Source organism: Symphalangus syndactylus, chromosome 7 (assembly GCF_028878055.3).
Source record: "Symphalangus syndactylus isolate Jambi chromosome 7, NHGRI_mSymSyn1-v2.1_pri, whole genome shotgun sequence".
NCBI classification, from domain to species: domain Eukaryota; kingdom Metazoa; phylum Chordata; class Mammalia; order Primates; family Hylobatidae; genus Symphalangus; species Symphalangus syndactylus.
In genome coordinates, this window is record NC_072429.2 from 38,696,491 (window position 1) to 38,712,819 (window position 16,329).

The 16,329-nt window shown below is 36.8% G+C and overlaps 1 protein-coding gene across 3 annotated transcripts in view; it reads right to left on the bottom strand.

Moving 5' to 3' along the window:
- Positions 1-2,746: 2,746 nt before the first annotated feature.
- The window catches only part of SPINK5 (serine peptidase inhibitor Kazal type 5), an 82,970-nt gene continuing 69,387 nt past the window's right edge, over positions 2,747-16,329 (bottom strand). For 2 of the 3 annotated variants that reach the window (XM_055285722.1, XM_055285721.1), the window contains 2 exons: positions 11,656-11,786; positions 5,858-6,020 (listed from right to left, as the gene is read on the bottom strand). In XM_055285722.1, coding sequence (XP_055141697.1) covers positions 5,918-6,020; positions 11,656-11,786 — 234 coding nt within the window. In that variant the 3' untranslated portion in view covers positions 5,858-5,917. Of the gene's footprint in view, positions 3,118-5,857; positions 6,021-11,655; positions 11,787-16,329 lie in introns of those variants that run through there. The other variant, XM_063643226.1, reaches the window with a different exon arrangement.

Consider the following 16,329-nt stretch of genomic DNA (forward strand, 5'->3'; position numbering starts at 1 on the left):
TTTTTTTTTTTTTGAGACGGAGTCTCGCTCTGTCGCCCAGGCTAGAGTGCAGTGGTGCAATCTTGGCTCACTGCAAGCTCCGCCTCCCGGGTTCACGCCATTCTCCTGCCTCAGCCTCTCCGAGTAGCTGGGACTACAGGCGCCTGCCACCGTGCCTGGCCAATTTTTTGTATTTTTTTTTTTAGTAGAGACGGGGTTTCACCGTGGTCTCGATCTCCTGACCTCGTGATCCGCCCGCCTCGGCCTCCCAAAGTGCTGGGATTACAAGCGTGAGCCACCGCGCCCGGCCATATACCACATTTTTGATCCAATCAACTGTTGATGGATACTTAGGTTGGTTCCATGATTTTGCTATTGTGAATTGTGCTGTGATAAATATCCTAGTGCAGGTGTCTTTTTAATATAATGATTTATTTTCCTCTGGGTAGATGCTTAGTAGTGGAATTGCTGGGTCAAATGGTAGTTCTATTTGTAGTTTTTTGAGATGTCTCCACACTGTTTTCCATAGAGTTTAAAATAATTTATATTTTCAACAAGAGCATGTAAACGTTCTCTTTTCTCCACATCCTTAGGTATTTCTGAAGCCTGAAAGAAATGAGAAGGCTTCAGGAGGACTTCTAATATGAGAAAATAAGAGTTTGAAAGGGATAGATCTCTGAACACTCTTAATGCAAAATGAAATCTGAAGATCAAATTATATAGAGAAATGCATAAGTATTTGGTAGTAGTGGACAGGTGGGGCTGACAGAAGTATTTTGGCTTTCTTTAGTCCAATCTCAGCATCACCTTCTGGTTTAGAATTTTAGATCTAGTTTTGAAGCATCAGTGAGATAGGTCTGGTTTTCATTTACCTCCTGTCCATCAGGATATAACTTAAGTAACTCAAAGATTAGTTTACTTGATATTTAGTGAAGCTATTTATTTGTTACCTTTTGACATAGATTCTATTTTATATACACTCCTAGTTTGTATACACCCCAAAAGAAATCAACTTTTAGCTTTTTAAATCACAAGGAATGTGTTCTACACATTCACACTCTTAACCCCAATCCTTGACCCTCACTCTATTTTCTACTTTATTTTCCTTGGTCATATTCTATTCCTGACCTCTGCACCCACCCTGCCCTCCACCTTTGATTCTTACTCCTGAGGTCACTGGGCTTCTCCTCATTTCCTTGTCTCATCCCATTCCAGACTATTGTATCTTCTAGCCCACTCTATCCCTAAGCCAAACTCTTTCTCTGTACTCAGAGTGATTACCAAGAATTGGTTAAGTCTTAAGGACAGGATAAGAATGTCTTTTGAGTATATTAATAATAATAAAATAAATATAAAGGGTTTGTGTTTATATTCTAATCAAATATTCAAAATGACATAACAAAACACCTTCTCAGAAAAACATACGTTTTAGCCAGAAAAAGAGTTTTTCTGGATTTCCTATAAGTGAACAGGAAGAAGATAAAATCTCATATGTCATGGGCACTCTGAACCCATCCTGTACATCCTGAAATTGCCAAATAATAATAATAATAATTCAACAAGAATTACTCCATATTTCTCATGCTCGAAAAAATTATTTATAGGCCCTTCTTTTTTTCTTAATGTAACATAGAAAAGAATGCAGCATAAGGGATAATTTATTTTCACTCAGTTACAAAGGAAAAATAGGATTTGGTGATATTTTTCAACAATCTTCCCATCATTCGTCCTAGAAGAGAAGATGGGTAGGTTAGATGCTAGAACCCAGAGATATTTTAACTGAGCTAGTAGAGACTTAAAGAAAAAGAAGGGAAAAATAACAAATTAACTTCCCAAATCCAAGTAAGTCTGTCACATCAGGCTAGTTCTTCTGGAGCTGAGAACATCTTGCAGCAAAATGGATTTTCCATATAATTGCTCCCAGAATTTTCAAGTGAACTAGCCCAGAATTTTCAAGTGAACAAAGCGACTAGGTAGAGTAGGGATTTACAGAGTTTCAGCATAGAGGAAGGTGCTTACAAGCATTTCATCCGCCCCTACCTAGTACCTGCATTCCTGCTCTGATTTCCCATGTCCATTAGCTCATGGCAGCACTGAGTTGCCTAATACAGTGACCACTATCCACATGTATCATCTCTTGAGTACTTGAAATGTGGCTGGTCCACATTGAGATGTGCTGTAAGTGTAAAATATACACCAAAATCAAAGACTTAGTAAATTTAAAAGTTTATATTGATTACATTAATAGTTTTGATATCTTAAGCTAAATGAAATATATTATTTAAATGAATAATTTTATAATTATTATTTGTAGCCTCTAGAAAATTTAAAATTGCATATATGGCTGAAATTACATTTCTGTTGGAGAGTGCCACTTTAGAGGCTTACACAAATTGGTAATTAATTTTCTTAGTTCTTCCCAGATTATGGGTACAAGGCCGTGATACAGGAAATTGTCAAGAGGTAACTTAATGAAAAGACATGAAAACTTACTGGTTTATGTCTTTGGATGGGACCTAAATAACTGAGAGGCAGTTATTCCATTCATGAAAATGTAGAAAGGGGAGCTGGTATGGTAATGAATAGTTAAGATGCAGCTGATTTATAGCTAGTTTAACTTTGTATAGCTGTTGGCTGATGGGAACCCATATCTCCCCACCTCTCTTCTAGACAGTCCTTCTCAGCTATGACATCAACTTAAGCAGGAAAAAAGTGAACATTCTCTGCCCACCAATGGGTTTAGCAAGACAAAAAGACAAAAGGGTAGAGTTTATTCAGTTTCTTTAAAAGCAAATATCTATTATCCAGACAGTGACAAAGAAATCCCAGAAAGGGTGTTCTGCTGAGTTTACTTTTATTGAACAGGCAGTTGGACAGACAGCATTGTAATCAGGACATTTTGAGGGCTCAGACTTGGTGGAGATGTCTTTATACCCTCAGATCACAGAGTCTAGGAGGAAAGAGATAGAAAAGACTGAAAATCAGTGAGTCCATTCCCAACAGCTCTGTATTGTTTTCTATAGCAAATAAGACAAGCTCTGAAGAATTCTTTGTATATACAGATGGTGAAGGTAGGTGATTCAGAATTGGGGTTTATTTTTTCCCTCATGGCTTTCAACAATCTTCCCATCATTCATCCTAGAAGAGAAGATGGGTAGGTTAGATGCTAGAACCCAGAGATATTGCAGAAATGTGGGCTGTATATTTATAGCTGCATCTTAAAGAAATCCATAGATTCTGCATTCTGCAAAGAAGTAGCAATTTAAAATCACTTTCACATTTTATCCAGTTTGATACAACAAATATTGAGCACCTAGTACGTACTACGTGTTGAGGTGGACACAAAAATGAACATGGCTTAATTCTGCCTTTGATTACATGCAGCCTTCATGCTGATAAAAAAGAAGTAGGTGTCATTAGCACCATTTTGCAGATGAGGAAATTGAGCTTCAGAGAAGTTTAGTAACTTGTCACTGTCATGTTAGGTCATAACTTGAATTCCATTCCTGTAACACGAATGTTTTTCTACTATAGTTTGTTGTAGACCACTAGAATGTAATCAGCTGTCTTCCTTTGCCTGACTCATCCACATATTTGAAATCAGCCCTTAAAACATTAAATGAATATTTAAAAATAATCTTATAGGGGGTGAGGGCCTCAGGAAGTTTTCTTTCACATAACTGTGCATCTTCAACTAGTACCACCTGGGGCACAAGCTGCACTGTCATTCCAAACTCAGATCTCCACTTCATTGCCTATATCAACTCCAGAAGGTTTTCTTTGGTTTGAAAGTACCAAGCTTTGGTTTTCCTGAATCCTTGAAAATCTGTCATGAAATTGACACATATAGATAAGAATAGTCATTTATCTCACAAAATAATATTGGTATTTTTCTTAATATAGAAATTTCCTTCCAATATAGCAAATCATCTTTTAATTGAGATAATGCCTTCTCAAGAGCACTTAGTTTTCAGAATCTCCTGACAACTAAGGAATGGTAGTAGAGCACTGGAAATGAAGTCAGGATATCTACATTGAACCCAAGATATTATACTGAGGGACTTTAATAAGTGACAGTTTCCCCCAGCATGATTTTCTGTAAAATGGGAAAGACAGTGATCCCTGCCCTATCAAATGACTATTGTAAGAGTACAAACAGAAAATGCACATAAAACTCTAAAGACCTATGTAAATCTTAGTAGTTACTGTATAATAGTTATTGCATAGTAGTTACTGTATAATAGTTATTGCATAATAGAAAGTATTATGTACTTAGTAACAAAAGTGTGTGTTCCAAGATACTCAACCTACTTTTCTAAGGAAGTTGTGACTGCCTGGACTCTTATTCTATTCTTGAGATTCCAGACTTTCTTAGAGAAACTTCCACCCAGAAATAAAGTTTAAACAATAGGCTTCCACCACAGTATATACATCCTTCCTAGTCATCAGAACAATGCTAGGCCATGACCAGTCTGTACCAACTGTACCTGAGATCACACACTTGAATCTTACACAGGGACTGAAGTTCCACCTGTGTCCAGGACACTTTTCGTTTTTGTTTCATTAACTAACAGCATAATAATTTCTGTCATTATTAATGCCTGCTATGCAACTCCAGTGGAAAGCATACACTCAGAAATGGAAGAACGGCACTCTTTTACAACACCTTGTGTGCTGAGCCCCGGCAAGATTCTTCATTATTTAAAGAAATACATCTTATCAGTATAAACCTATGGCAAGTTCTTTATAAAGTAGTTTTTCCAAGTTGCCTACACAGGATGAGAGTTACAGGGAAGTGTGGTCTAAGGTGTGGTCTATTGGACTGGCATAAAGCTATTTTGACCTTTTTCTCCTGAGATATATGTAAAGGTGAGTTTGTGAGGATGGGGAACAGTATATTCTGTCAATAAAATGGGAGCAAACTACTAAGAATTTCTATATAATAAGACAGCAAACACAATATAGGGACTAGAGTTAAAGTTTAAACTCTCTTTTTATGGATCCTGGTAAAGAACCAGAGTAGAGGTCTTTAAATGGGTGGTAAATAACTTTGTTAAGCCCACATAAGAAAGATAAGGTCTTCTGATTTCATTCCAGTCCTCGGCTTCCAATAAATAAGCACTATACCATGGTCTGTTTTTCTAAGTTCATACTTTGGACTCTTCTCTTTTTCTAAATTCATACTTTGGTCTTAGGCATAATAATAATAGTGACATGAATTTTTCAGACACTGTGCCAAATGTATAAAAGTCAGTGTTTATTGAATATTTTCATAGGTCATTGGGATATTTGGTTTAGAGTATTTATGTGATTTGCCAAGAGTCTTGTATATGAAGCACAGCAAAAACTGAAATTTGCACTCATATTTATCCCATAACAAAACATTTTTCTCTTATTTGAAAATTCCCATTTTTTCATGTTACATACCATCTCCCTGAGGATGACTATTCAAATAGCCACGAGGGAGAATGTTAAATTCAGTAACGTATGTTGAAACATCCTTTCAGGAGTTTAAATGAAATTGGTCAACTTTTAATGCTGGGAAATAATTTAATACAATGTAAAGTTCAATAATATGGGCATTATATAGAAATTGTTTAAATCCAACTCTGACACTCTCTGACCTCTCTTGGTCTCTGCCTCATCTTTTTATTGAGATCACAGAAAATAAAACCTATCCTGAAATAAGTAACGTTATGTTGGAGACATTGCTCATAAACAATCTATTAACGAACCCATTAAGTATTTTAAAATATTAACTGCTACATTATTTCCACTTATTTCAGTAATTACTTATCCTTATAGTGAAAATGTGACCAATTCTGGGTCACCTGACCTAGTGTCACCTCTCTGGCCAGGTAAATGTCCATTACTCAATGGAAGAGAACAAAACCAGAACCCACTGCTCCTCACAATGTAACCATGGAGGCCAGTCTATTTATGTACTTACAGATGGGGGCATGCTGGCAGCAGTGGTTCCTGGGGTGCTGCTCTCCTCACACTTCCCTGTACTGCGGATGTGTGTATTTGTTTGGCGTATCCTAAAACAGATCAGAGGATGCTTCAACAACGAGAAAGTTCTCAATTATAATGAGAAAATAAATAAGGACCAACATGGAGGACACTTGGGTATCAAACCAAACTTTATTTAGAGGGAGGATCTGGGATCTGCATTTAACTATTTTCATTTTCAGTAGGTATCATCCAGGCTGTCTCTCTTCTGCTCCAGATTTGTCCCCTAGCCCTGGACCTATCCTGTCACATTTCATTCACTGATATATTCATAGAGAATGTTGGAAATAAACTTGGAGATCATCTGGTCTAAAGGTGATCTCGCATTTATAGATGCAAGAATCAGATCCCAGAGAGATGTTTGACTATATTGAGTACCAATAATATGACTTGGGGAAAAATATAACAAGACAAAAATGATACAGTCTGAGTTTTGCAGTTGGAATGAATCTTAAGGAGTATGAATTTTAATGCCTGTCACTGGAGAAATATTATGAATCAGACATGTACTTGTTTGCCTCTGGTAATGGGAAACTCATTATCTATCAAGGCAGTGCAATTTGTCTTTTGGCATTGCTTAAACTGAAATTGCTCTCCTATAACTTTCTCTAAAACCTTAGAAATGAATATTGCTTCCTTTTGCCTCAGATAATCTGATCCTTCTTTATAATATATACTCCCAGCTTCCTTAGCCAAACAAACTATCCTGAGGTATGCTTTCTTAATATTTTCATCATTTCAGTTTCTTACTCTAAAGTTCCCTTAAATAGATCATTTTTTATGGGTCTATAAAGTTGATGAAAATGTTGAAGAAAATTATATGGATAATTTAGGCCCTAACATTTACAAGAAAGAGGAATTAAAGGATTTCTGGGCTGGAGATAAGGTATACATAGGAATGGAATTCCTGGACAGTTATATTTATTCCTTAAACAGGAATTTCTTAATTCTTAAAAACCTATAAGGTCTACAGATAAATTTCAGGTACTCCATGAGCCTATGAATACTATGTGTGTGGATTGTTCATATCACACTTTTTTTTAATTTTCTTGAAAGGGGTAACTTTCTTCACATTATCTAAGGAATCTTGGTCTTTGACAATTTAAGGAACTACTGTATTAGGAATAACAGTAGGATAGTGGAGAAAAAAGAAAATTGTATTTAGACCCAAATCAATAAGGTCAAAATCCTGTCTGATTTACTTCCTAGCTTTGTAACTTGAAACAAATTACCTGTACTCTCTGAGCCTCAGATTAACCTTCTGTACAATAAAGATAATAACATTCCATAGTAGGTTGCAGGGATTCAGTGACTGAAATCTGAAAGTGCCTTATCTACCATACCTTACCTATAGATGAAGGATTATATTCAGATTTTATGCTTTTAAGCATATGACCTGAGGAGCACCTTTTTCTTTTAAATATTTTTCCAGGATTAAAAAGCAGGATATCAGGGAGTCCTATCCTCATGTTCTGGGCCTTGCTTATAGCATCCTAAAAAGGATAAAGTAGTACTACAATGTAGGTCTGGGGTCAGGTGAGATGGAAAAACCAAGGTTTGTCACCGTTCTGTCCTTGAAAGCTGGCCAAATGGTGGCCAGAAGGGAAGGGAAAGGATGCACATAGAGGCAAGGGGAAATTATTTAAAAATTATTTAAAAATTCAGACAGCATTTGAGCAGAGTAGCAACAACAAAACTAAAGCCAACAATAAGAATATTATAAAAAGATGTTCTTTGAAACCAACGAGAACAAAGACACAACATACCAGAATCTCTGGAACACATTCAAAGCAGTGTGTAGAGGGAAATTTATAGCACTAAATGCCCACAAGAGAAAGCAGGAACGATCCAAAATTGACACTCTAACATCACAATTAAAAGAACTAGAAAAGCAAGAGCAAACACATTCAAAAGCTAGCAGAAGGCAAGAAATAACTAAAATCAGAGCAGAACTGAAGGAAATAGAGACACAAAAAACCAGGATTAATGAATCCAGGAGCTGGTTTTTTGAAAAGATCAACAAAATTGATAGACCGCTAGCAAGACTAACAAAGAAGAAAAGAGAGAAGAATCAAATAGATGCAATAAAAAATGATAAAGGGGATATCACCACCGATCCCACAGAAATACAATCTACCATCAGAGAATACTACAAACACCTCTATGCAAATAAACTAGAAAATCTAGAAGAAATGGATAAATTCCTCGACAAATTCACCCTCCCAAGACTAAACCAGGAAGAAGTTGAATCTCTGAATAGACCAATAACAGGCTCTGAAATTGTGGCAATAATCAATAGCTTACCAACCAAAAAGAGTCCAGGACCAGATGGATTCACAGCAGAATTCTACCAGAGGTACAAGGAGGAACTGGTACCATTCCTTCTGAAACTATTCCAATTGATAGAAAAAGAGGGAATCCTCCCTAACACATTTTATGAGGCCAGCATCATCCTGATACCAAAGCCTGGCAGAGACACAACCAAAAAAGAGAATTTCAGACCAATATCCTTGATGAACATTGATGCAAAAATCCTCAATAAAATACTGGCAAACCGAATCCAGCAGCACATCAAAAAGCTTATCCACCATGATCAAGTGGACTTCATCCCTGGGATGCAAGGCTGGTTCAACATATGCAAATCAATAAATGTAATCCAGCATATAAACAGAACCAAAGACAAAAACCACATGATTATCTCAATAGATGCAGAAAAGGCCTTTGACATAATTCAACAACCCTTCATGCTAAAAACTCAATAAATTAGGTATCGACGGGACGTATCTCAAAATCATAAGAGCTATCTATGACAAACCCACAGCCAATATCATACTGAATGGGCAAAAACTGGAAGCATTCCCTCTGAAAACTGGCACAAGACAGGGATGCCCTCTCTCACCACTCCTATTCAACATAGTGCTGGAAGTTCTGGCCAGGGCAATCAGGCAGGAGAAGGAAATAAAGGGTATTCAATTAGGAAAAGAGGAAGTCAAATTGTCCCTGTTTGCAGATGACATGATTGTATATCTAGAAAACCCCATTGTCTCAGCCCAAAATCTCCTTAAGCTGATTAGCAACTTCAACAAAGTCTCAGGATACAAAATCAATTACAAAAATCACAAGCATTCTTGTACACCAATCACAGACAAACAGAGAGCCAAATCATGAGTGAACTCCCATTCACAATTGCTTCAAAGAGAATAAAATACCTAGGAATCCAACATACAAGGGATGTGAAGGACCTCTTCAAGGAGAACTACAAACCACTGCTCAATGAAATAAAAGAGGATACAAACAAATGGAACATTCCATGCTCATGGGTTGGAAGAATCAATATCGTGAAAATGGCCATACTGCCCAAGGTAATTTATAGATTCAATGCCATCCCCATCAAGCTACCAATGACTTTCTTCACAGAATGGGAAAAAACTACTTTAAAATTCATATGGAACCAAAAAAGAGCCCGCATCACCAAGTCAATCCTAAGCCAAAAGAACAAAGCTGGAGGCATTACGCTACCTGACTTCAAACTATACTACAAGGCTACAGTAACCAAAACAGCATGGTACTGGTACCACAACAGAGACATAGATCAATGGATCAGAACAGAGCCCTCAGAAATAATGCTGCATATCTACAACTATCTGATCTTTGACAAACCTGACAAAAACAAGCAATGGGATAAGGATTCCCTATTTAATAAATGGTGCTGGGAAAACTGGCTAGCCATATGTAGAAAGCTGAAACTAGATCCCTTCCTTACACCTTATACAAAAATTAATTCAAGATGGATTAAAGACTTACATGTTAGACCTAAAACCATAAAAACCCTAGAAGAAAACCTAGCCAATACCATTCAGGACATAGGCATGGGCAAAGACCTTATGTCTAAAACACCAAAAGCAATGGCAACAAAAGCCAAAATTGACAAATGGGATCTAATTAAACTAAAGAGCTTCTGCACAGCAAAAGAAACTACCATCAGAGTGAACAGGCAGCCTACAAAATGGGAGAAAATTTTCACAACCTACTCATCTGACAAAGGGCTAATATCCAGAATCTACAATGAACTCAAACAAATTTACAAGAAAAAAACAAACAACCCCATCAAAAAGTGGTCAAAGGACATGAACAGACACTTCTCAAAAGAAGACATTTATGCAGCCAAAAAACACATGAAAAAATGCTCATCATCACTGGCCATCAGAGAAATGCAAATCAAAACCACAGTGAGATACCATCTCACACCAGTTAGAATGGCCATCATTAAAAAGTCAGGAAACAACAGGTGCTGGAGAGGATGTGGAGAAATAAATAGGAACACTTTTACACTGTTGGTGGGGCTGTAAACTAGTTCAACCATTGTGGAAGTCAGTGTGGCAATTCCTCAGGGATCTAGAACTAGAAATACCATTTGACCCAGCCATCCCATTACTGGGTATATACCCAAAGGACTATAAATCATGCTGCTATAAAGACACATGCACATGTATGTTTATTGCGGCACTATTCACAGTAGCAAAGACTTGGAACCAACCCAAATGTCCAACAACGATAGACTGGATTAAGAAAATGTGGCACATATACACCATGGAATACTATGCAGCCATAAAAAATGGTGAGTTCATGTCCTTTGTAGGGACATGGATGAAACTGGAAACCATCATTCTCAGTAAACTATCGCAAGGACAAAAAACCAAACAGCGCATGTTCTTACTCATAGGTGGGAATTGAACAATGAGAACACATGGACACAGGAAGGGGAACATCACACTCTGGGGACTGTTGTGGGGTTGGGGGAGGGGGGAGGGACAGCATTAGGAGATATACCTAATGCTAAATGACGAGTTAATGGGTGCAGCACACCAACATGGCACGTAGATACATATGTAACAAACCTGCACATTGTGCACATGTACCCTAAAACTTAAAGTATAATAATTTAAAAAAATATTAAAATGAATCCCTTGTATTTAACTTAAGATAAAAATATTTTTATATCTAGCAGTTCTTTTCAATCATCTGTGAAGCCAGCAGCTCAGAGAACTGTCTCCATTTCTCCAATGAAGGGAGTGAGATTCAGAATCATGAAATAATATGCCTCCAGATACCAAGATAGTCATAAATATGAGAGCAGACATCAGATCAGCCATTTACTTATTGTGCTTTCTTTTGTACAGTGCACTTTCCTTTTGCAAGGTACTACTTCTTTCAAGAGGCAGGGTTAAAGAAATAGGGAATATGTGGCTATATTATAGTCACAGGACCTTTTAGATATAATACACTGGGCTAGATTTATATAGCAGTAGTTCTCTACTGTTTTTCTCCACTACACACAGAATGAATGATGTCCACACTCCCATGACTGTACACAGGATTATACCAATATTCTGCAATTGTAACCCCACTATTTTTTTTCTTCCTCTTCTACTCAGTAGAGCATATAGCAATGTAGGTAAGCAATTTACCAAAGGAATAGCCTTAAATCTTTTCTATTTTACATATAAGAAAGATAATTCACAAATAATTTTGAATTTTTAACTTCTATGATGAATAAATTACTTGCAACACACTTCAAATTTATATCAGTGCATTACTATGGGTTAACACTCTAGCTGCGAAATTCTAAACTGGAAGATACGATGGGGCAACTTGAATACTTACAGGTTTTCATGACAGAGCATGCAGGGATTGTTGTAGGTTTGGCCATCGTCACCACAGACAGGCTTTAAATCCTTTGGACAAAGATAACCTATCCTGGGCAATACTCGGTAGTCTTTGCACATCTCAGAATCCTGAAGAAGCAAACAATAAAGCAGACTTACTTTATGGCATTCAAGGAGAGGGATGGGCTTAAGAAAACCTCTTGAGTTCCTTCATCCAACTTGAATAAATGGTTGTAAAAAGAGTGTGATATATGTTATTCAAACTCAAAGATTGATTTTGCACCATGTGAAGTGGATTTAACTTCCTGTATTTGGCAATTTTTAACTTGACACGGTAAGTAAACAAAGAAACAAGGAATAGCAAAGCAATAAGAAAGCAAAAATCCTTTATAATATGTGACACAATTACTTGCCTATAAGAAGAAATCTAGAATGATAGGCATGCTAGAAATAATATTCGCCTTTTTAAGTGAAGGTATTGGTTACATACAGCCTAGAAAAGAAAGACTCAGAGGTAAATACTCATAAATTGCATGAGTTTTGAGTCCTAGCTCTACCACTAACTAGAGAAGTAACTTATCTAACTTTTCTCAGCCTTAATTTTCTCACCAGAAAATCATAAATAATAGTAGTCCTTACTTTATATTACTGCTTTAAGGGACTAAAACAGATAATGCATGTAAGTTCATGATTAATGCAGTATCTGTCACATACTAAGTGTTCAGTAAATTTTAGTTGTCAGTGTGTTTTCCATGGTAAAAAACATATGTATATTTTCCATGTAAAAGAAGAAACATATTTGCTCTTTGTAGTGTTTTGGAAGTATGAGTTTAATAATTAATGATAATTCCAAGAACTTGATTAGTTTTTTAAAAGGCAAAAAGTAGAGCCAAAATATAAAAAAAAGTACTCAAAAGCAAATAGGATGATGGAAGACTTAAATCCAATGGTATCAGTAATTACATAGAATATTAACAAGTAAGTACTCCAGTTAAAAGATAGAAATTATCTAACTGGAAGAACAAAAAGAATCAACTATATAATATTTATAAGAAATATATTTATAAGTAAAAGGATGAGTTCTAAATAACTCATGACTCAAAATAATCATAGAATTTAGACATGAAAAGAATTACAAAGAAAATATAACCTATCAAATCCCAGCAGCCAAAGCAGTCATTTGGGGGAAAATTATAACTTTAATACATATATTAGAAATGAAGGAGGTTCTAAAATGGATGATCTAAACTTTCATCTGAAGGAGCTAGCCAATGATGAGCATAGAAAATTTTTTAAAATAAAAAATAAAGAGGAGAAATTGATGAAATAGAAAACAGAGCAAAGCCAAAAGTTAGCTGCTTGAAAAGAATAAGTTGATAAGCTATTTGCAAAATTGACCAAAGTCAAGAAAACATATATTACCAATATTACAGATAAAAGGTCATCACTATATGAGCTGTAGATATTAAAAGAATAATTTAGATGTTATAAATAACTATATGCCAAAAACTTTGACAACATAGATGAAATTAATAAATTCCTTGAAAACTACATACTGAAAACAGATACAAAGACAACATAGAAAATTTAATAGTATTATATCTGCTAATACTCGTTTTGGAGGAGTCAAGCAGTATTTGTGTGCTTGTTCCTTTGTTTTGATAAATGATTCAAACACCTAAATGAATTGCTTTAGATTGTGGTGAGTTCCATATTGGTACAAATATTCATGCAGACTTTAGATAAGTAACTTACATGAAACCCTGGCAAAGGTTAGACTCAACCAGGTATATCAATCGTATTTTTTCAGGTAACTGGTGCTATAATGTTCAAAAGGTACTACAATGTTCCTCACTCTCTCTCTCTTTTTATTTTTTTAACGTAGTACATCAACTCAAAAAATTCTGTTGACTCCACCTTCAAAAGAGACCCAGTATCTAACCACCTCTCAAGAGCTCCACCACTACTAACATGGTATAAACCAGCATCATCTCTTCTGTAGACTACTGCAATAGCTAACTAGCTGTCCAGCCCTTGCCTCCCTGCAGTGTTTTCAATAGGTATCAGGCAAAGTTATTCCTTTAAAACATAAATCAAATCATATTAGTCTTTTCAAAACCTTCATTCAGAATATTAGGCAAAGTCTTTAAAACTGTCTACAAAACCCTTTATAACATGGCCTCCCATTAGCTTCCTGACTTCCTCTTCTACAGCTGAGGTAGCTCTATTTCAACAACACTAAACGCTTTGCTGTGTTTTCTCCCTGGAATATGTTCTCCTCAGATATACCTACAGAATCAATACCCTTAGGTCTTGATGGAAATGTCACCTTCTGAGAGAGTTATTCTCTGTATATGTCACTTAAAATTGTATCCCCTCCCCTCCTCATCTCAGAAATTACTGTACCATTTTTTTCTGCCTTATTTCCTCCTTGGCATTATTTTTTCATTTATTCATATTATTTATTGTATCTGCTTTTCCAATATACTATGAACTTCTTGTAGTGAGCGCTATCTGTTTTGTTTATGGCTATTAACCTAGCATACATAAATAATGCCTGGAGGCCGGGCGCGGTGGCTCATGCCTATAATCCCAGCACTTTGGGAGGCCGAGGCGGGCGGATCACGAGGTCAGGAGATTGAGACCATCCTGGCTAACACGGTGAAACCCCGTCTCTACTAAAAATACAAAAAATAAGCGTGGTGGCGGGCGCCTGTAGTCCCAGCTACTCAGGAGGTTGAGGCAGGAGAATGGCGTGAACCGCGGAGGCAGAGCTTGCAGTGAGCCGAGATCACACCACTGCACTCCAGACTGGGTGACAGAGCCAGACTCTGTCTCAATAAATAAATAAATAAATAAAGCCTGGAAAAATAGCAGGTGCTCAGTAAGTATTTGTAGACTGACAAAAGGACTGCTGGCTTGATGAAAAAAATGAATAATCAAAGACTTATTTCTCCAAAAGAAATCTCCGCTCCAAAACAGACTGTAGCTTATGAGGGAGAATGAGAGGGCTACTGGTCTGCTGATGATATCTTATTTCTTTTTTTTTTTTTTTTTTATTATACTTTAGGTTTTTAGGGTACATGTGCACAATGTGCAGGTTTGTTACATATGTATCCATGTGCCATGTTGTTTTGCTGCACCCATTAACTCGTCATTTAGCATTAGGTATATCTCCTAATGCTGTCCCTCCCCCCTCCCCCCACCCCACAACAGTCCCCGGAGTGTGATGTTCCCCTTCCTGTGTCCATGAGTTCTCATTGTTCAATTCCCACCTATGAGTGAGAGCAGGCGGTGTTTGGTTTTTTGTCCTTGCAATAGTTTACTGAGAATGATGTTTTCCAGTTTCATCCCTGTCCCTACAAAGGACACGAACTCATCATTTTTTATGGCTGCATAGTATTCCATGGTGTATATGTGCCACATTTTCTTAATCCAGTCTATCGTTGTTGGACATTTGGGTTGGTTCCAACTCTTTGCTATTGTGAATAGTGCTGCAATAAACATACGTGTGCATGTGTCTTTATAGCAGCATGATTTATAGACCTTTGGGCATATACCCAGTAATGGGATGGCTGGGTCAAATGGTATTTCTAGTTCTAGATCCCTGAGGAATTGCCACACTGACTTCCACAATGGTTGAACTAGTTTACAGTCCCACTAGCAGTGTAAAAGTGTTCCTATTTCTCCACATCCTCTCCAGCACCTGTTGTTTCCTGCTTTTTTAATGATGGCCATTCCAACTGGTGTGAGATGGTATCTCACTGTGGTTTTGATTTGCGTTTCTCTGATGGCCAGTGATGATGAGCATTTCTTCATGTGTTTTTTGGCTGCATAAATGTCTTCTTTTGAGAAGTGTCTGTTCATGTCTTTTGCCCACTTTTTGATGGGGTTGTTTTTTTCTTGTAAATTTGTTTGAGTTCATTGTAGATTCTGGATATTAGCCCTTTGTCAGATGAGTAGGTTGCAAAAATTTTCTCCCATTCTGTAGGTTGCCTGTTCACTCTGATGGTAGTTTCTTTTGCTGTGCAGAAGCTCTTTAGTTTAATTAGATCCCATTTGTCAATTTTGGCTTTTGTTGCCATTGCTTTTGGTGTTTTAGACATGAAGTCCTTGCCCATGCCTATGTCCTGAATGGTATTGCCTAGGTTTTCTTGTAGGATTTTAATGGTTTTAGGTCTAACATTTAAGTCTTTAATCCATCTTGAATTAATTTTTGTATAAGGTGTAAGGAAGGGATCCAGTTTCAGCTTTCTACATATGGCTAGCCAGTTTTCCCAGCACCATTTATTAAATAGGGAATCCTTTCCCCATTTCTTGTTTTTGTCAGGTTTGTCAAAGATCAGATAGTTGTAGATATGCGGCATCATTTCTGAGGGCTCTGTTCTGTTCCATTGATCTATATCTCTGTTGTGGTACCAGTACCATGCTGTTTTGGTTACTGTAGCCTTGTAGTATAGTTTGAAGTCAGGTAGCGTGATGCCTCCAGCTTTGTTCTTTTGGCTTAGGATTGACTTGGCGATGCGGGCTCTTTTTTGGTTCCATATGAACTTTAAAGTAGTTTTTTCCAATTCTGTGAAGAAAGTCATTGGTAGCTTGATGGGGATGGCATTGAATCTATAAATTACTTTGGGCAGTATGGCCATTTTCACGATATTGATTCTTCCAACCC